Source organism: Mustela nivalis, assembly GCF_964662115.1.
Source record: "Mustela nivalis genome assembly, chromosome: 15".
NCBI lineage: Eukaryota > Metazoa > Chordata > Mammalia > Carnivora > Mustelidae > Mustela > Mustela nivalis.
Genome location: NC_139034.1, coordinates 86,043,486 through 86,065,384, shown reverse-complemented (window position 1 = coordinate 86,065,384; position 21,899 = coordinate 86,043,486). Strand labels below are relative to the sequence as shown.

The window sequence follows — 21,899 nt, the reverse complement described above, 5'->3', positions numbered from 1 at the left end:
TACTGTGCTGGGCAGAAGTTGCTAATTCATGTATTTATGAGAAAGTCATATGTGGTTCAAGCCAATTTTTTCAAATGAGGAGTGTTTGGTAAAAGCCCACAGTAGAAAAATAGTTTATAATCGTAGATTATGAACTAACATAGTTCATAGTTCATCGTAGATGTGAATTAACAGTGTTGTACTCGAGGTTTCGATATGTGTTCTCAAATACTGGCTAATGTCACCACAGGGAACTATAATTAGCAAATTCACACACGACGCCTGGAGGCCCCGCAATATTCCTCACTACACTGAGTCCTCAGATAAGGGATTTCCAGATGACGAGGTGCACCCAGAAACCCATTCACTTCACTTTCCTGAGCAGAGTCAAGAAGAATTCACCCAATTCCTAACTACGGTAAAATGAGCTTTATGAGGTTTTAATTAACTTTTTGTTCTAAAAGCAAATATTAATTTGTTCATTTTATACTATCTCGTAGATTCCATTTTGTTTCTTCAAATATAACATATAGGGGCACCTGGGTGGCTCAGTGGGTTAAAGCCTCTGCCCTCGGCTCAGGTCATGATCTCAGGGTCCTGGGATCGAGCCCCGCATCGGGCTCTCTGCTCCGCAGGGAGCCTGGTTCCTCCTCTCTCTCTGCCTGCCTCTCTGCCTACTTGTGATCTCTGTCTGTCAAGTAAATAAATAAAATCTTAAAAAAAAATACAAGATATGACTTGTGAAATTGAAACATTCTTCTCCTTACAAAGACAGCTTCATATATTAATGGATCTATACTTAAGAAATCATTAGCAAAATAAACAATTAGTGTATTTGTCTGAAGAATAAATAGAGAGTGGTTTATTTATTTATTTGCTAAGAGTCCTTACCTTGATCTATTTTTCATTTATTCAGATGGCTTTCTAGATTTCCTAGAGTTTTTATAATTTTCCTGAATGGAAAAGTTTTTTTCCTAATGAGATGATGAAAGCAAACATGTTTATGTATTTTGTTTTGGAGAGACAGCAGGCTAATGTGTATATAAAAAGTTACATCATTAGGCAACATTTTACTTCCAATCCTACCACCTGACCTCGAGAGGGCCTTTAGCCTCTTCACCTGGAATCTTCCCATCCCGGCCTATAAAGAGAGGCTGTTAATAGCTACTGTTTACCTGGAGGGGTGGGTATTAATGGATCACGACTGAAGAGACCTGTGAGAACTTCCTTAAGGGGTCAAAATGCTCCTTGGGTGGTACACAAGCAAAAGGACAATCATTCATCCAAAGCCATGTGAAGGTGAACTGTGTTAAGTACAAGGTCGTGATGGACAGGTCTTCACCCCAGACACCTGGCCGGAAAGAGGATGGACAGCCAGACAGAAGGACACTCAGGCATTCACGGGGAGGCCCGAATCACATGGGAATTGGCCAGATAACGCCACGAAAACGCCACTTCCGTGTCGGAAGGGAGCATTATCGGAGAAGAGAGAACGGGAGCTCCAATTTTATCTTGCTCTAATACTCACACGTCATGAAAACGTACTGAACCCAGCTTAGGTACTACGTGTTTTTAGATCAGGAGCCTTTCGGTGCGAAATGGACACGGGCATTCTCACCTACGGGACCACATGGGCTGCCTTCGACGTTTTAAGCTGCCGTCTGCTCGGAACGGCCACCCGACCCCCAGCAGCGTGTGCCCGCGGTGCGTGCGCGCACGGAGCCGGAGACGGGCGTCCATCTCCAGGCGCAGAGCGCGGCGCTGGTTCCCCTACCTTCGGGCTCCCTGATCCTCCTCCCCGCGGCGGACCTCCGAAGCACGCTCCTTCCAGAGCTGAAGAGGCTGGTCAGCTCATCCAGGGGGCTGCCGAGCGCCCTGCAGCTGGGGGGGCTGAAGGGCACCGGGGAGGAGGGGCTGGCGCTGGCCTTCCTGTGCTCGGCCCTGGCGGCCCTCCCGGGGGAGTAGGGGGCCTTGGAGAAGGAGCTGCACGGGCCCCCAGCGGGTGCGGAGTTGGGCGGCTGGGGCGCTTTGGGCGCTTCAGGGCTGGGTCCTGCCGCCCGGCCTGCGTTCCCCAGGGGTTCCGGGGGAAAGGCGAAGTGCGTGGGTGGCCGGGGGACCGGGGGCGCGGGCGGGGGAGGGGGCGTAGGGGGGGACCCGCTCGCTGCCAGCGGGCAGGGGGACGTGGGCCTGTCCCCGTCGCTTTTTTGGTTCTTGGCGTGCTGTGGCGACAGGGGGCTCGAGCCTTCGGCCTGCACCGGGTACTTGAGGTTGGTCTCCAGCACGGGCAGCTTCTTCACCTCCAGCGGCGTCAAGGGCGACTCGTCGGACGCCGGGGAGCAGGTGACCGGGGTCGGGGGGAACACCAGGAGCGGGGGACGGTGAGGGAGCAGGTTGGGGAAGGGGGCCGGGATGTCGCACGCGTCTTTGCAGGGCCCGGCGGCGGCCTGGCCGCCCCCCTCGCCATCCTCGCTGCTGACGGGGTTCCGAGTGTCACTCAGCAGAGGGGGCGACGCGGACGCCTGGGGGGGCGCGAAGTATTTCATCTCCTCGTACACGGCCTCCGCCTGCTCGGGGCTGCCGGCGCGGCCCACCATCTCGATGTAGACGGGTTCGGGCTCCGGCTCCGGTGGGGCGCGCGTGGGGGGCGCGGGGGGCGCGGGGACCCCCGGCGCGCGCTGCGGGCCCCCTCTGCGCCGCGCGCCCGTGATCTCCTCGGAGGAGCCGCTGAGCTTGGTGTTGGGGCTGCGCTTGGGTTTGCGAGGAGGAATCTTCTTCATGGTGCTGTAGTCGTCGCTGTGAGGTCGGGGTCTGGTGAGCCCTGCGCGGGGAACAGGAGAGGTGCCAGGGGTTAACCAGGCCCCCGGACCCCCACAGCCAGCCCCTACCTGCCTCCCTCCCTCCACCTTCCAGAGCCTCAGGCTGCCAACGAGAAAACCTGTCCGGATCTTGGAGCTGGGGACCAGAGCTAGCCGTTGGGGAAGGCGTCCTGTGCGCCACGAGAGGGCCCGGCATTGCCAGCCACCTGCGAAGGGGAAGGCCTGGGGAAGCCCTGGGACCTGCCTCCGGCTCTGCTGCGGGGCCCCAGCACACCCGTGCGCTCGGGGCCTGAGGCCGCTGTTTAGAAAGTGTTGGCTGAACCGATCCTCGTGACTTTGGAGGCCAGAAAATAAAGACTGGGGCTAGCAAGCCCATGAGCTAGTTAGTGGCATATAGATGCTTCCAGACGGAAATGCCTAGGCTCTCTGTATGGGACACACAGTGAACAAAGCACCAACGTGCATGAAGAGATTTTCTTAGAAAAGAACTTGATGAAACACGACGCTCACCGTGAGTTTTATGACATATTTGAATCCTTAAGACAAACACGTATTTAACAGGGAACTCAAGAGGGCAATGATTCATGGAGAACTTCTAAGGGGAGGGGCGCCCTGCTGGCTCAGGGGGTAGGACGTGACTCTTGATCTCAGGGTGAATTTGAGCCCCACCTTGGGCGCAGAGGATTATTTAAAATAAAACAAAACAACAAAAAACTTCAAAGACAGAAACTTGTTAGTCCGAAACAGGAGAGATACTCAGAAAAACAATGAAAGAGGAAGAACCACTTAAGTACAACTCTAAAACGCTTATTAAAGGTTACGTTAAAAAAATAGCTCCCCCCCCCCACCAAATTCCAAGAGACTTCTTCTTTCTAATACATTTTTACCATAAATTGTCATAGTATTCTTATTAACTATAAGTTCTCTGGAAACTGAGATGTTCGTGTTAGAAAACTGTGCAAATTTTGCTGAAGCAGCAAAACTTCTAGAAAACCTTGAACTGTTTTATTAATCTGGTATTTCACTAATCTGAAGGTAGGTATGTAAGCACAGCTAATTTTGCCAAGTTCATGAGCTGTTTCAGGCAGCCGGGTTTCTCGGTCACTGTGCATGTCCGACAGCGATCTCTGTCTCTCGTTGTGGGGTGCCTATGGAGTCTCGTGGCTACAGTAAGGACTTTGGAGTCAGCTCTGGATTCAGATCCCAGAGTGATCATTCACTCGTGCCATCATTCACTTAGGCGTGCATTCAAGCCGCATTTAACTGAGACACATTCGTGAACAGACAGAATGTTCCCTTCCTTCTTCTGCCCTAGTGGGAGGTGTCAGACAATAACAGCAAGTAAATAAAGCAGAGGAGTAAATTCTCTCGCGTGTTGGAATGTGATACACACCACGAGGACCAGGAACAGCAGGCCACAGGAAGGGGGCCCCAGGGTGGTGAAGAAAAGAGGTCTTGGGAAAATCTAAGTTCCAGTATCGTCACACGCAAAATGGCAATATCGGTCATTATCTCAGAGGAATAAAAGGGAGAGAAATGCTCAGCTCCTACTCTGGTATATTATAAACATGAGTCAAATGGGAGATATCCAAGAGAGAAAGAAAAAGAACAAAGCTAATTTTCTAGCCCACTGGACATCTTTGTAAGCCAGTGTCCTCCAGGGTTCTGCCAAAGCAGCCAACTTCTAAGAATGGAAAAATACCAAAAATGCAGAATTCTGTAACTCATAAGCATTATTCCAAAGGCTTTCAGTGTGCTAAGACACAGCCGCTCATAAGCTTCTGGAAAGTTAATGAGCCACACTAATTTTTAGCATTAGTATTACCGAATTGTTCTGAAGATTTGAATAATTTAAAGGATTTGTGGCAGACTGTATTTTCCAAAACTGGCTTCAACAATATTTTCCAATCCCACATTCTCTTCCAGAACCTTGAAACCGGCAGGGCCTCCGTGACTGAGCCCTGATGAATCAACTGTGACAAAGGAGAAGCCAATCGCCTTCTGAGGCTGGTGGTGGGCAGCATGGTTTTAGTCTGGCTCCTGCCCCCCTGAGACGCGTCCCGGAGGCTCTGATCTTTACGCACAAAGTCTGTCTACCCTGGAGCAGCCCCACTGTGGAGAACATGTGGAAAGGCCATGGAAGTGAGAGATGCCAGGCGACCCCATCTGCTCCAGGCCTCACCTGTCCAGGTGTCTCCAGCCCAGACACCAGAAATACACAGTGAACCAAGTCTTTAACGGTTCTGGCACTAGCCACTGTCTGACCATAGCTGTGGCTCAGCCCAGCCAGCTGCTGGAACCGTGAGAGAGAGAGGATCATCACCACTGTTCTTGTAAGCTGAGTTTGGGGAGGTCTGTTCCACAGCGACAGAGGACTGACGCCGACATCGGTACTAGCCGGGTGCTGCTGCAAAGTGACTTGAAAAATAAGGCAGCAGCTTTGGAAGATCGGAGGAGCCTTGATGACATGTGAGTGGAAGCGTGGTGATGCTCAAGAACAAGGAAAGTGAGGGGGAGATGCTGGAAGCTGGAGAAAACGCAACCCTTTGTATGCCGCGGCGGAAGGGTTCGCGAGAGTGTCCCCCACAGGGACGCCCGTGGAGCTGACGATCTAGCGAAGGAGGACTGCAGGCGGAGTGGGAACTGCCTTCCGGATTATTCTGCTGCCGCTAGTAAAAGGTGAGAGTAAAGACATAAGCTAAACAAGGAGCCAGTGACTATGAAGGAGCTAGAACTCCTTTATAACTATAAACCATAAGGGAATTTCTCTCTCTCTCCCTTTTGAAAATAACGCAGCTCCTCAGTGCCAGGCTGTCCAGACAGCAGACGATTCTGGAGTGAAGATGTGACTTCCAGGCAGAGATGAAGTCTGGGGCACTTCCCTGAGAACCTAGCTAAAGATGAAGCCAAGGCCATGACTTCGAAACCCTTTCTCCAGACCTCAAAAAGATTTGAAGCAGTGTCTCATGCACACTTCCCAAGCAGCAACACCGTAGGACTCCTAAGAATATCAAGATGATCGTTCCAGAGAACTCCTGTAGGGAGCCCAGAGTAGAGATGACATTGTCTCAAGTTAGTGTCTGTGGCTTTTCACCACTGGAGTGGATACAGAGTGACTCACAAGAAACTCACTAAGCCTTTAAAGGAATTGTATCAGTGTTTACCCAAAAGGGCAGAGTCATTACCAAATGGCAAGTTCTGGTGCCTCGGGATGTTATGAGCAGAAAGCAGGCTGAGAGATACCAGCCCCAAACAAGTTGCCTCTTGCTCATTAGGAATTATAACTCAAAGGTGAACCAAGATTGCAGACCATGGGCCTGAGAGCCACGGAAAACCATTTCCAAGCACCAGGACTCAATCCTACTCAAGGCCTGGGCAACCTGTGCCCAGGTGTCCTTCAGAACTGCTATGTGCCTTCCAAGTGCCTGGTCTCCAGTCAAGGGCATATGCACCCATCCCTGCAGGGTCTTCTCACTGCAAGGAGTAGAGCCTGTCTTTGGACCGAATGGGGCATCCTGGAAGAGCTCTGCGCCTGAGCCGCCAGGAAGCCGGGGTGTGACCGACGCGACGAGATGGGGACTTTGGGTCTGGGCGTGGTGGACTGAGGAGAGGTGGATTTGGGGGTTTGGAAGAGGAGTGACTATATTTCATATGTGGGAAGGGTGTGAGTTGTTTTTGTCCAGTGGGTGGGTTGGAATTGTATTCTCCTAGAATCAGCCACAATAGTGTTTCCGATCCTGTTAAGAGGTCGAGTCTGTTTCTCCTTCGTAAGCCTGGGTGCACCCTTGGGACCGCCTGACGGATGGGAGGGATGTGGTGAAGGTGAAGCTGCCTGGCGTCCCCCCTCCCAGAGCACGTGCCTCTGACATGCTGCTTCTCTGTGTATGAAGTCCAGGTCCCCACCAACGCTGTCACCCCGCATGAACCACGTGGAGGAAACATCTGGAGATAGGGACGCCCACATCGTCCGGGTCCTCACATGGCCGACGAGCCGGCACGCACAGGCCAAGCTTCAGATGATTCCAACTACCAGCCTGCAGCCTCTTGAAGACCTTGACTGAGGACCAACCACCCGGAGGACCCCATAACGACTGAATTTGAATCTTTGGGCGTGAGAACTAGAAGCTTCAGTCTTCATAAAATACAATTACAAAACCACAGAATATTAAAGTCTCATTGCTTTTATGGGTGTTTCTCTGTCTGTGTGTGTTCATACAAATACTAATAATTCATTTTAAACATGGATGGAAGGGCTACAAACAATGAACTTTTATTAAGGATTTTCTTTAAAAAAATAAGGAATTTTCTTAACAATGTTTTGAGTCCTAATACTGATAGGTAAAACACCTGTGACTCCATCAGGATGGGGTCAGGCATTCATTTCCACAGTCACAGGACACCTTCAGGGCAAGGCCCGGTGTTGTAACAGTAGCTTAAGTGTTAAACCGAACATTCCCAACCTCGTCTCTTATCTGAGCTACCGCGCAACGATCTAGGGAATTAACGTCACTCTGAGGTTCTGTTAGGAGATAAAATGTTCTTATACAGAATACATGCCCTTTGAAGGTTCCCTGAGGCATGTCAGATGGCTTTTAAGGCACCGTTTTGAGTAGGACACAAGTTATTTGGCCCTATTCTTCCTGAAAAACAGGTACCTACATAGTTAATCTACAAGAAAGAGAAAATGAATGAGAAGCTTGTTCATCAAGAAAATAGTTCTGTCTGTGCATGCACATATCCACCATATTCCAATCCCTTCAGAGTGATTCTGCGTAGTTTCAGAGGAAACCTACGGCTTAGCATTGGGCCCTGGACAGAGGATGCTCAGCTAGACACCAGCTGGCTGGACGCAGAACCAGCCCCATACCCGAGTGAACGTAGTACCAACCTATAACCAGCTACAAAGGGGGGAAAAGGGCTTCCATCGAGCTGTGACATCTTGCAACCTGATCACATTTTTTTTTTTTTTTTTTTGGTAGGAAAAGTCCATAACGTTTGCTCTTACCCCGTCTACCCCCACTGGACTTCACCTCGTATGGGTAACGCCACTGAAATTTCCTTCGCAGCCTCTTCCCAGGCTCCAACAAGGGTGAGCACCCTTGCCCTGTGTTCCACACCACCTCCTCTCTTGGCCATCAGTCTGCCTATCTTATAATTCATTTGCCCATTTACCTCCCCCCAGTGTCTGTGGCCCTCTGAGGGGAGGCGGCCTCATGGAGTAGAGTTAATTTCTGTGTGTTGAATGGACTCGTGTCTACGCTGTGAAACACACACTCTTACTCTTCTTTATTCAGTAACATACTCTCAGGATGGTGTTCATCAAATACCTAATTTCTGTCAAATTTTAGCTAATAGGAAAATATAGTTAAGGGGCTTCTGTGAAAAATGCACTGACAGACCAAATCCAGCAAATCTCAAGGCCAAATTGTGGTCATTCTGATTTACTGATAAGAATCGACTTCTGTGTGAATGGAAGTAATACAAAGAAATGCATTCCTGTAACATGCATATGTTCCATAAATATTTCCCGAGCGCCTGCTGTGTACCAAGGGGTAGTCTTGAGTAAAGATAAACACAGACAGTGAAAAGAGATGGAATGTTATTTCCAAATTAAGCTACACAGATGAACTATTCTTGTATAAATATAAACATATGAATTTATATTTGTATCATTTATAAATATATAAATGGTCTTGTTGGGAATGGAGTTATACAGCAATTTAGTTTTAAAAATTATGGATTCTGCAAGGTATTATTTCTAAGGAACGGGCTGCTGCCGTCTGAAAGGCTGGAGGGTGTGGAGATCACGTGACAGGAGAGTGAACAGTGAAGGCTGGCGCTACTCCAGCAAAACCTCTTGCAATCCCCCCATCCAGCAACCCCAAGCCTGGGAACAAGTCTGCACCGTGGGCTCAGGGAATCAAGTCTCCAGAAGGGTGCACGAGCTGGGAGCTGGGAACCCCCTAGACAGGAGAAGAAGCAGCCCTGTTCTTCCTGCCCAGTCACTTTGGCAAAGAGCAGCCCTCGACTTTCAAAAAATAGCACAGTTGGCCCTTGAACAGCGCAGGGGCTGGAGTGCCCACTGCTCTTGCCATTGAAAATCTGCCTGTAACTTTTGACTCTCCCCAAATTCTCCTACTGATATAGCGTGGTGTTGCAGAAGCAACAGTCCATGTATGTGCAACTTACATATGTATTAGATACTGTATCTTTACAGCAAAGTAAGTGAGGGAAAAGAAAATGTTACCCAGAAAATCAGAGAAAATATGTTTACGGGGTCGTACACTATTGAGAAACAATCCACGTATAACCGGCCCCAGCCTGTGCTGTTCAAGGGTCAGCTCTACTCGCAAGCAGTTGGCCCTAACTTGCTAATAGTTTGCACACAAGTGTCAGAATTTACTGGCTCAGAAAATTGCTTCATACTTCTCAGGGACAAAGACGGTGAGAAAAAAATAAAAGAGCTCTCTCCATTGCCTGTCTTTATTATGACTGCGTTTACTGGATGAAAACCTATAGGAAAGGCTTAATGTGACCTAATCTTTGGTTTCTCTTAGCTTCTTGGCTCTCCTTCTCTCGTCAGACCTCCCTTCACCACGTAACCTTCGGAGATGACTCAGCAGCTTTCCCTGCAAAAGAAGAGTGTCTGAACGCGGTCTTTTCAGTAGCCAGAAGGAATGGATCAAGTAAGAAACTGACTGGGTTGCGGTCCTTGGTTTTACGAAATCAAGGCTGACACAGCATTTTAAATAGCAATCCGAGCTTCTTCCTGTCTTCTCCAGAAGGACAGTTTGGTGGCATTTACAAAAAGCCCAGCACTGACCTCAGGGTACAAGCGTGGAGAATCAGTGGTGTCTGAGGGGATTTTCTGCCATGTTTGAAGGTTCCACACCCCACAGTGTCACTAATGACTGAGGAACTGAGTTCTAAATTTCACTTAATTTGAAGTTAAATGTCAATAGCCAGACATGGCTAGTGGCCTCTGTCCTGGACACTTCCACTCCTGTCACAAAGCATAAATGGGGCCAGAGCCCCTGTGCATGGTGGGTTTCTCTCAGAAGGGTGTATGGATTGGAAACCCAGGTGACCAGACCCCCACGGGGCCTGACTCCTGATGGCAGGGAAACCAGCGGGCACACCTGCCCGGTTGGATTAGCAGGTTTGAGGGAAGAGTGGTCTCCAGCGGCAGGAGAGGCAGTGATGGGCAGAGAGTCACATGAGGAGTCTTGTAAGAAAGACACACAGCGCAGACAGCATCAGCACACCGCCTCCGGGGCTGGCCTCCAGATTCGGAGTTCACACAGCTGACCTCTGTCATGAGCCAGCTGAAATTAGGTTCCAAGAACTTAACTTTCTCCTGAAAGTCTTGCAACCCTCATAACATCCCATCATGCATTTGAACCACCAGACTGCCTGGTGCGTCCTCACAAGAGTGGCAACGTCCTGTCCCCTGCTTTTATATGTATTTTTTCTCTCCTATGGTCCTTGGGTCACTTTTTCTTAATGGACGTGTTTTGATGTCATCCCCAAAACTTTTTCTCCCTTCCCAATGACGTGACTAGTTGGCACCAGCTGAATACTGCAGAGTCTCAAGTCCAGGGCAGACGGCTTTGGAAGGGGCACACACGGGAGTTTTCAGATGGGACGGACTATTTTGGGGCCGACCTCCTCAACTTGGTAGCACCTGTGTGCAGCGTTGGAGTCAGGGCAGGGGGCTGCCTTGGCCGGGCTGTGATGGTCAGTCTCGTTCCGTGTTTTCCAGCTTCTGACACTATCCTGGGTCTAGTCCACATTTCTTCAGTTCATCAGTGTTCGCCTGCAGGAGGCCATTCTTCCTCTTCCAATAAACCCAAGGGAGCTTCCTTGGGTGCAAGTTTTTCAGCTCTATACCACAAATCCTGGGCAGAGGTTTGAAAGTAGGGCTGTAAATGGGAAGCACCCCCTTGCCCCGGGAGCGGGTTTACGGTCTGTTTAGACGACAGCCTCTTGTGGTTCGTTGGGGCGTCGGAGGAGGTCCTACATCTCCGTTGATCCGGCGCTAACCCTGGGTCTGCACTCGCCCTGATGTCCCCCTGAGCCTGTCCTCCCGAGATTTCCCTGAAGCCGCTTTCAACTTTCGTAGCTGTTTTTGGTGCCGTGACCTCGGAAACACACTTGCACGCCTCTCCCCAAACTGAGGAATTTCTCCTACATCTCCTACATCCCTGTATTATCATGACATGACTCTACATTACTGTACTGATGGCCTTTTTTAAAAAAATTAAATATTCTCTTAGAAATCCATTCTTTTGGGGCTCCTGCCTTCAGCTCAGGTCATGGTCTCTGGGTCTTGGGATTGAGCCCTGCATCGGGCTCCCTCTCCCTCTGCCTGCCTCTCTGCCTACTTGTGATCTCTCTCTGTCAGATAAATAAATAAAATCTTTAAAAAAATTCTAAAAAAAAAAAAAAGCTTTAAAAAATCCATTCTTTCTGAAAGTGATGATGAAGCATCTTTCCTGCTAGCTGGGGCTTTCACTGCTCATGGCGTCGGAGCCACAGTCTTTCCGCTGTCCCCTGCTATTACCCATCTCCTCCCGCAGATGGGTGCGTGGCTTCACCATGATTTCGTATTCTTGGCTCCTCTGCTGATGGAAGGAATTGTGCCCCATCCCGTGTCCAGGTGGAAGTTTCTCTAGCGGAACCTGCACACCATTCGTTGTAGAGTTTCAGCCCCCGCCCCGCACCTCCTCCCCTCCCTGGTGTACGTTTTCTCTGAAGCCGCGATCCGCTGAAATACCTTATGTACTGACTTGTTCTCTGTGTCGAGCATCTGTCTTCCCACACGAGAACGCAAACCCCGTGAGGAAAGACGATCCTTTTGTTTCAGATAGGATGTATCCTGGGCTTAGGACAGGGCCTACCTGTGGGCAGGGGGTACAGAACTCTGCGGTCAGTACCTGCTCTGCCCACACGTCCTGCCTCTGTTTTCACTCTTTGAAAAATGAGTAATTAGGCGGTGACAGTCACATGAACTAGCCATTGTGAGATTTCAGGCTTGTAATCAGTGAACATGTTCCCGGACAAGGACAGACACCCTGGCGTGCTCTGGTCCGAGGCCCCCCGCCCGCACTGACGATGCTGATGGGGAGGGAGAGTGAGCCAACCATACACAAGTGGCTCTGCTCCGACACCCCGGGAGCGCTGAACACATATGATTTATACTGAATGATGAAAGAGCTGCCGGCAAGCTGACAGCAGGACTTATTTCTGTCAAAACCAGATTAGGGCAGCGATGCTGCTGGCGCATTCAGACACCGGAAGGCAGAGCCCCAGGCCCCGACCAGGCGCCCACTCCTCCCCCCTGCTGACCTTCACCTGCCGACTCCCGGGCCGCCGCCCACAGGCAGGCGCTCACGGCCTCATAGGAGGCGCTCAGCCGCGTGGTGGGGTCCCTCTTGGGCTTGGGCGGAGGCTGTTTCCGTGGGGAGGGGAGGCCGCTGGCGTCATCCAGGCTGGACACCGAGTGCAGAGACGGAGAGCGGGCGGACGGGCCAGCCAGGGCCTGGATCAGGCCGTCCGCCGCCAGGGGCCCCGGGACGCAGCTGGAGTGGCAGTGCCTGGGTCCAGCCCTATCTTCGGCTCTGGGGGGACAGAACACAAAGAGCCCAGATGCGTTATTGAGACGGTCCCAATGAACCCGCTCACGCAGACATAATCTGGTTTTTTGGTGAACGGCCTTTCCCTGCGGTCCGAGGATGCGGGTCTGTGCTCTGGGACCGGCCGCACCCGGGGAACGCGGCCCGCCCTCCCCGGCCGCTGGCGGCCGCATGAGCGCGGTGCGGACCGTCGCGGCGACTCGGAGAACCTCCGCGCGCGCAGCACTGCTCACAGACAGCCACGTTTTCTACCAGGCGCGCGCTGAATGAATTTTTCACACTCTGATTATTAAGCAAATCTAAAAACCAGAATTTCAATCTGAATGATAATTTCTGGGAAATCCGTCTTAATAGAGAGTTACTGATGCATCAAATGCGGGGAGTTCATCACCATCTCCCACTGCCAAAGAGTACGCTCTTGACTTAACACCAGCAATGGTTTACGCTTCTTTCTCTCTCTCTCTCCCCTTTTCTCCTCGCCAGTGAAACTCCACGAGCAATTATTTAATGATGGGCAGAATGATTATTTTTGTTCGGTTCCCCCATCGGTGTGTACAATGCCAAGCGAACCGCTGGTAGTCAATAAATAAATGGGAAAAGACTTCTTCACTTAATTTTATATCAAGCAAAATGAATACATAATCAAATGGGGAAATTGGGGTGGCTGTTGAGTTCCAGCAGCGAAAATAATAAATATTATTCAGGAAGTCAGATAAAATTAATAGTTATCTGGTTTTAAAAAAAAAGTCCCTTCTGGCTTCACACGTCAATGTAATCGTGTACCAGGGAGATGCCATGCGTTCATCGCACAAGGAGTCTCTGAGCATTTGTGTTTGTAATTATATCTTTGTGTGACAGCACAGCAGCCGGGGTGGAGGAGCCACCACGAGGCAGAGCCAGACACCCGTGTAGAAGATGAACTAGCCTCAGATGAAAGCAGGGCACTCAGTGAATAATTTGTTTTCCCTGTAATGTTTAATTACAGTTTTCCATATAAAGGGAAGTTTTTCAGTATTTAATCACGGAGATATCTGAAGCTAATTAGCGAGAGACACATCGCCATTTCATCTTTAATAAAAAATCATTTGACACAGGCAGCCGGGGCGAAGGGGAGTCATTTTCCGTGAGAAACGACCAGCTCATGCCAAGTTTCTACGGAAAAACAAACACCTGCCTGACGCCGAGGGAGGACCCAGGTCCCCGAGAGGGGGCCCGAGAATCAGGGGTGCCCCGTCCTTCAGGGAGAGGCAAGACCGGTAAGTCGGAGAAGCACCAGGTCGCCTCCACACTTCTATCCCAAGCTCAGCGTCCAAAGCGAACTTGACGATGAGAAGTGTTTCCCCCGAATTTTCCCGTTGGCAATGAAACGGACAAATTACTAAGGGAAATATAAGACCGACAGAGCACCGATTCCACTTCTCTGTGTTCGGAGTGGCTTCTCCGTTGTTTGGCTCAGATTTCCAGAAGTTTCTATGAGTCACCTTATATATATAAAATTCTTGTATAAAGATGTCAAGAACCGAGCTGTATATTTTTGCTAAGACAGAAATATGAGCTCCCTTAAAACCGTGGCCTTGAGACAGTAAGCGATGCAGCATCGTAGGGGAAGCGATAACCGTTTCATACGGAGAAACTAGCAGAGGGCATCCAGTGCGTGAAAAGAAAGCATGAGAAGGGACCCTTTTAGATTGCTCGGAGGTTTCGAAGAGCAAGTCACCCACACGCACGCCCATGCTCCTTCCCGTACCCACCGTCATATTCGACGGAACCCTGCATTAAGGACTACTGGGATTTTCTTGACTTCACTGGATCAATGATAAAGGTAATTAAAGTTGCATTTGATCTGCCTTTACCTTCTGGTTCCTGCCTCCGGCTTGTGTCCGGCGTCTACCTTCGCTTTGTGGGAAGTAGCATTCATTTCGTTCCGCAGCCGGTCATTTTCACGTGCAATGTCAGAAGCGTTCTGAATGACCAGGGCGTCGTAGGTCTTCAACCCCATGTCTTCCGTAATCTGCAGGAAGCTGTTGATGGACGTGACCTCTTGCTGTCTGATGCTCCTTTTCCGAAGCAAGTGCTGGCGTGCGAGAAACCCTCTTACAACTTCCATAAAAGAACACAATCATGGGTCAGTGAGAGGAGCAGAAGCGAAACCCAGACACACACACAGTCCCAACACACGGATGCCTCGTCAGATGCATCTCACCCAGAACTGCGATTTACAAAACCTTCTCATCTCGTGTTTGGGAAGGGATCTGCATTCAGCAACAATAACACCTAAGAGGCGAAATCTATAACCTAAGGAATGAGACATCCACACTTGTTTTTGAAACGCAGGCTAGACATGATGGTCCGGACGAAAGAAAGAAGGTCAGTGGGGAGGAACCCGGTCTAAACCACAGAGAATTCTGCAGTGTGGCAGCAACTGGGCCACTTTAGGGGGCACTGCTCATCTCTCGTTATATCCCAGTAGAACAGAAACGGCTGAGGCTTCTGGAAGTCGTCTTCAAAAACACGCACATATTATTAATAAGACTATGATTGAACTCCTAAAAAACAAAACAAAACAAAACAAACAAACAGTGCATTTAAGACTCTGGAAAGAGATTATGTGTGATTGAGGACATCCTTCCTGCTCTCCAGGGAAGGGGGGGAAGGGGTGCTAGCAAGAAAAATGTGTAAGAATTAGGAGAAACAAACAAGTGAACACACTTTGAAATTGCTAATATGTCAGTAACAAATGCTAAGACTTGAGAACAGAAGTAACGATGCCCACCATTTAAAGGCATTTCCATGTGTCGGGCTCTCCCTCATTTCATTCCCACTTCATATGAAGGATGATTCCTAAACCATGGTCTCCATTGTGCACCCAGAGAAAGAGAAGCTTAGTGAAGCTACGAAGGTTCCTCCATGGAAGCACAACCAATGGAGGGTAGAGCCAGGTTTCAAGTCTCACCCAAACTCATTCCCTTTCCTCGGGCCACCCAGATGCTGCTTGAGCTCCCTGGAGAGCAGGTCACCAACAGGGACGACCCCGGGAAGCGTACTGTTGTCAACACGAAGAAGAGCTTTCTAACGATGAGCGGTGTGCGCACAGGTCGGGCCAGCTCCTGCGACAGGGAGTCAGCGTGCCCGAAAGGGTCAACGATCCCTTTTCCTGGGTGCCGTGAACAGGTGCAAATATCCAGCCACGCCTTTTGACCTTAGGACGCCACCCCTTCCAATTCCAAGTTTCTAAGGTCAGAAGGAGTTGCTAGAACTCTAAGAAGAACTAAAATCTCAGGGGAAGAAACCAATGTGTGTAGCAAAGACACTTTGTTTTGTTTATAGTGTCGAGGGTGGGGGGAAGTCCTGGAAAACATTAAGTGCTTTAAACTATTCTCTGCTAATAAAAGAAAAAATGTGCGGCTTATCTAGAATATTCATTTTGATGCCTTTATTCGATTAGAAGGTGGAAAACCGAACACAACTTTCCATAATTATGGCTCCAGAGGCAAATAATATGCAGACGTCTAAAATGCTTAAGGCTCCCCCGACCCAATGGCGATACTAAATATTCAGTTACTTTGGAAGGCAGCTGTATGAAGTTCACTGTGAAACAGTCATGCTGAACCCATCTAAAGGGGGAAAAGAATTCGCAGTGAAAGGTATGATCAGACTTCCCGGAATGGAAAATGCAGCGTAGAAGGCAGAAGCATCAACCATGCGGTGGGCCTGAGAGATAAGAGAAGAGCTCAAATGCGTCCGTTTGCTCGCTCGTTCCTGGTACAGTAAAAAAAAAACTGAGACATTGACTTTTGCAAGGGTGAAGGTGAGGGTATATTCAAGATGTTAATCTTTCAGAATAAAGGGAAGATTAATGTGGCCACGGCGGACGTTTTGTGACCCCGTGAGAGAAGAGCTATTCACCGCACGGACATTCACTGGGGGCCCTTGTCCCACATCCAGGAGATACCAACTGCTGAGACTTGCTTTCCTCAGTTAGAGGCAACTCGTAAAAATAAATTTGTCACAATCGATCACCAATACTTGTTCTCTTTCAGACAAGTTAAAAGTTGGCTCTCCTGACGCTTCCAGCCAGAACCAAGTGAACATGTAGGGTCAGGAAGAAACTTCCATTAGGAGTCACTGAATATTAAAATGCTTAAAGTTTAGGCTTTCTCCCCAACCTCACCATGTACAAAGGAAAAACGACAACCCTTGAAAAACAAAAAATAACTCCAGATTGTATAAATGTTGAGTAAATTTCACACTAGTGAATAGTACTGAAGGGATTGTTCCAAGAGATATAAAAATAAAAATCAATAATTAATGCTTTGCATTTAAGAGCCTGTAGTTCTAAAGATACTTTTACCTCCATTATTTCATTTATGCAATCTGAAATTATGGTTTTTATTACGAAGTCACATTTTTAAGACCTGTCTCAGTTTTTATCTTCCAACATGAGGGGATACCTAGAGTTCTTCTTCACTTTCAGGTCAGTAGGGTCACCTGACTGTTTGCCATTAAATCAGGGAGATGTACCTAGTGAGCACCCCTGAGCGAAGAAGCGGTACACGTTCTTCTCCTTGTGTGGAAGGGAACATTTCCAGGAGAACTCGGGATCCCGCTCTACATGCGGACACCATGACAGTAAATGGGATTCTCCATTGGCCCCAGAGCTCAGGGCTGAGGGCACTGGTCTGGGCGACGGGGCCCCCATCCCAGCTCCAGCTGAGGCTGTAAGGGCAGATGTTGAATGTGGAGGGGGGCCCGAGACTCTGCATTTCTGACTGGTCCCCAGGTGGTGCTCACAGGCACAGCAGGGGCGTGGCTGAGCCCATGCACAGAACTGCAATGGTGGCAGTGCAGACTGCCCTGGGACCCCAGCCTCTCCTTCCATGGATGAAGGACAAAGGGGCCAGACGCTCATAAGCCAGAGAGGAGCAGGGGCGGCCTACAGTTGGGGTGCGCCGCCTCCATCCCCAAGGCTCCCTGCACCACTGCTGACCTCCGGGCTGCTGCAAGGGGCTTCGGCAGCCCAGGCGGAACCAGCCGTGGGACCTTAGAGTCTGGAGGATACGGTGGACTGTGCCGGGGTCCTCTACTGTGTTTCTCGGGCACTAGATGTCCATGTTATGAAGAGATGACTGCTTGGAGTCATTGAAAGGGTCTTACTTGAGAGCACTGGGGGCAGAGGGCCAGAGGCTGGAAGTGGGGGAGAAGTCCAGGTGACTGTCGACAGGAGAGGTCAGGCCACCTCTCAGATGAGCAGCACACAGGCTCCTGCAGGTGTGCTCCTGCAGAGCCAAGAGCCGCCCTTGAACACCTGTAGCCACGTTAGAGAACCCCAAGGCCAGCCCACATGGGGGCCAGTCAGACAGAAGGGCTGCCCTGTTCCCTTCCTGTTGCCAGCCCCAGGGGTGTGTAGACAGGGTGAGACCCACGCCCAGACCCCCCACCCCCACCCCTGCAGGGCCTGCGGTGGCTAAGAGGGATGGTTTAACTTGGAAGGTAGTTCTGACATCTGAGCATTTCTCGGACGGGGCCTGTACAATTCTGTGGAGACAGTTTGAAGCACCAGCATCTAGCAGGGTTTTTTAACGATCAGAAAACGATGGGACCCCCCCTTGGAGATTTCACGCAGGGGCTCCATGGACAGAGGCTTGAACAGAATCAAACCGATTTCTGCATCCACGAGCTGTGCTTGTGTTTATTTCCGGAGGGATCAGAGAGCTAAGCTCATTATAACAGGTTCTGCCAAAACTAGCCTGTGTATCTCCTTCTTTTACCTTTCTTCAGATATCATTTATGGTATCTAATATAATCAAATCATTAAGCAAATTAAAAATTAATGTTAGTAAGTGTATATATATTTTATAGGTGGCATAGTTAAGGTTTTTTTTTTTTTTTCTTTTTAATGTGCCCATTTGCAATGGTCTCTTGGATTTTTGCAGGGGAAAAAATTCTGCAACACGAAAATTCTCTCCCAACACGAAAATGCTGTTGCTGTCGGCTATCCAAGATAATAGTCCAATATTATTGTCTCTATAAAGGAAAGGGAAGAGTCAAGGATTTTCCCAAGGCCTGTGGAGGGTTCCATAAAATCCCAGCGTACCAGGGATGCTGATGGAAATGGCTTATATATGATTCTTAGGGGCATCTCAGTGCCTCGTTGTGGTGGACGGAGGCGGTGGTTCCCAGTGAAGATTCAAAGCTACGTCTTCCTGCCCTGTGCTTTCTGCCCAGATCAACAAGTGTGAATATTTGCAAGGTGGTGGCTGCGTACATTATAAAAGACGAATAGTCCCTCTTCATAACTCTGAGGGGGGTGAAACTTTGATATGAAATTCCAGGTGGAATGACTACCAGATACAGCGGGGCCAAGCAGGCGTGCGCTGACTTACGGGAAGGGCTGTCTCAGCTCCCGGGCCTACCCGCACGTGGTGTCATCGCGAGGACAGAGGGGCCCACCGCGGAGAAGGTCCCACCAACATTTCAACTCGGGGATGCCCTACGAGACTCTGTATTTCACAACTCAGACAGGTTCAGAAAGGCGAGGGCGTGATTGTTACCTTTTTGGCAGATGATAATTTTTCTCTGGAGCCGCAGGCACAGATCATTGAGCTGGTCGGCGTGCCAGTATTTGAGAAACACTTTCCGGACTCCCATCTAAAACACAAACAGCAGGAGACATGACTGCACGAAGATACCAACAATGGTGCTGGGGGAACAGTCAGGCAAGAGATTTCTCCAGAAGAGGATTAGAAGAAACGCAGCTCACAATATTAATTCCGGTACATTTTCCCTAATTTCTTTTCCAAACGCTACGACATCTACTTGCGATCCCAACGGTTTTATTCGAGAAGTGTGCTTTCCGCGCGCTCACATGGCATGAATGCTTGCAAAGGCCCACACAGAGAGTTGTGGTGACCGTGCCACGTCTGGCCAAGGAGCGACACAGGCCTTGACCCCCACCAGGAGCTGAGACCATCCCCTTCTCCTCCCTCGGTGATTCTTTCCTTTCCTCAACTCTATGTAGAGTTGAGTCTAGGAGAAAGAAAATGATAAAACAAAAAGACCAATAGACCCCATAAAGCGGACACACAAATGTGTCATTTCCATCATTGTTTCCCACTACGTGTTACTGTACGTCATCATACACCGACTGCTCACAGGCCCACAGTTACAAAGCTGCAGCCCCAAAGTAGAAAGTCATTGACAAAGTCATCTCTGCGCCGTCACCATCTAGTTGATTCTGTAAATGACAGCACGATAAGCATTTCTCTGAAGGATTTTAATTATTTTATTTTATCTTCTTTTGTTTATTTATTCATTTTTTCTGCAGCATTTTTAAGAAGCGTGTTACCAAAGCAGCGTCCGCAAAAGCTACGGTGGTGTGCAAGCTAGCCTGGGCGCACGGCTGCAGAGGAAGACAGCGGCCAAAGGGAAGTCTTCAAGCCACAGAATGAGAAACCACACCCATGCGTTGTCAAAATAATTTTCTTGGGTGTCGTGCGTATTGTCTAAGAATTCCCAGAGCTGGGGGTAGGTGTGAGGAATGCCCTTCGCCGTGTAAATTCTCGCAGGCTTTGGGGGGAAGCAGGCGTAAATAATTCTGAGGAGGCTGGTAAATACTGACAGGAGGTGCTGGGGGAGTTCGGAGGTGAGGTTCTGCTAGATTAGGAAAAAGTAGTGCTCTGGCGCCCCTCGTGAAATGTCCAGGATCATCTTCTTAGGACTTGAGACAAATGCCACCATGACGAGAAGGCTCACGCGTGTGCTCCCGAGCATGCACGGGGTCGCTGAGTTGCGAGCACCCCTCCGCTCCAGCCCACATCACAATGACACCTTGCGCAGGTCACACTGTGCACACACTGTCAAGCACTGGAAGGGTTTATAGGTCAGACATGTCTCCAGAATGCCTGGCCAGAGGCAGTTTATGAAGCTTTTTATTTGGAAACTGAGTTTATTCCAGACCTATGTTGTCACGCCCCATCTAGCTGTCACATCCCCCTAGCTGGCCCCTTCGCCACGAAACACATGGTTGTGCAAGAGACTGGGGCCTGAGTCCTCCGTGGTGGCGGTCAGGCCACTGAGTCAGATCATGGGGCAAGTTCTCAACGACTGTCCTGTCTCAGAGGCTCCTGCTTGACTGGAGGCTGTTCTTTGCTTAGTTTTCTTGTAGTTTGCTGAGATCTGAGGCACTCACCTGGGTGGGGGGCTACAGAGAGCTGTTACTTTTTCTCACTGTATTGCCATTCTCTCTCCCGAGTTATTTTCCATAATTCATAGTCTTTTTCTTCCCCCCTTCCCAACTGCTGACTTATTTTGGCAGCCAACAGGAAGAACAGTTGGTACTGTCTGTGAGCGCCGCGGAACAAATCTGTGAGACAGGCACCGGGAAGGAGGGAGCATGGCGTCTTTCTGTTCATCGCTGACTGTCGTATGCAACTCATTGTGGGAAACCGAATCGCAAAGGCAAAATGCATGCAAACCTGTGTCCCAAAATGCAGTCCAGAAGAGTGACAGCCAATGATACCCATATGACCCAATGGGTGGAGTCGGTGATGATCCCTAGGGGAACTCATCAGGTGTGTGTGGGGTGGGGGCGCTCAACATGGGGGAAAGACCTATGGAATGGAATTAAGACAATTAGGTTCCAGTTCCACTCTCTTAATTAAATGGGGACCATGGCTGGACGAGAAGGGAGCTGGACAGGACGACAATGAGGTCCCAGAGTGACATTTCTAACAGCCATTTGAAACATGGAAGTAGGTAGATCTTGAGATGCTGGGGATATGAGGGAAGATAGTGTCCTCAAAGACAAGCTTCCTGAGGAAGATCAACAGTGAGCAAAAATGACGAGTTACACCTAAGGACGGGGAATCAAGATGGGGTTAGGTAGCTGTCATGAAGAAACAAGTTATCTCAGCCATGTGGTCTTGAAGGATGGGCAGGAATTCTCCAGGGTGTCTAGGGATAGAGGGAGAAGATGAATGTGGAGCAGAAAAAGCAGCCTGTGAACAGCTAGGGGCAGAAAACCATGTTAGGGGCTAGTTGCACCAACAGTGATGAGGGAAGGGTCCATTCATGTAACCGGTGGCCACATCGTGAAGAATACTCCAGGAAAACCTGGACATTCTGATATGAGCAAAGTGGATCCCCTGGGAGATTGAGAGAGGATCTCAGCTAAATTTCCTAAAAATGACTCCTGAAATTGTATTTGAAATTTATCAAGTTCCTTCCTAAAACCATCTGAAGAATGGGTTGTTGGACTTGGCTCGGGAGGTACTTGGTGAAGTGAGACAATATCATGTCATCAACGATTTGGATCGGGAAGAACTTACCACAGCTGCCTGTGTCTTGGCCAACTCTTATTCATCCTTCATTACCGAGCTCAAGCCCCACTCCCATTATTAGATTTTTGAGAGTCATTAATCCACTTCCAGTAGGCTTTGATGACTTTCACTTGTGTTTCCAGAACACCCTA

At 49.5% G+C, this 21,899-nt stretch overlaps 1 protein-coding gene across 3 annotated transcripts in view; it reads right to left on the bottom strand.

Moving 5' to 3' along the window:
* The window catches only part of MYO16 (myosin XVI), a 574,710-nt gene that overhangs the window by 59,265 nt on the left and 493,546 nt on the right, over positions 1–21,899 (bottom strand). For 2 of the 3 annotated variants that reach the window (XM_082701002.1, XM_082701004.1), the window contains exons 29-32: positions 18,982–19,078; positions 14,284–14,530; positions 12,144–12,415; positions 1,754–2,797 (exon numbers count right to left, since the gene is read on the bottom strand). In XM_082701002.1, the coding sequence (XP_082557128.1) occupies positions 1,754–2,797; positions 12,144–12,415; positions 14,284–14,530; positions 18,982–19,078 (1,660 nt within the window). The remainder of the gene's footprint in view (positions 1–1,753; positions 2,798–12,143; positions 12,416–14,283; positions 14,531–18,981; positions 19,079–21,899) is intronic. The other variant, XM_082701003.1, reaches the window with a different exon arrangement.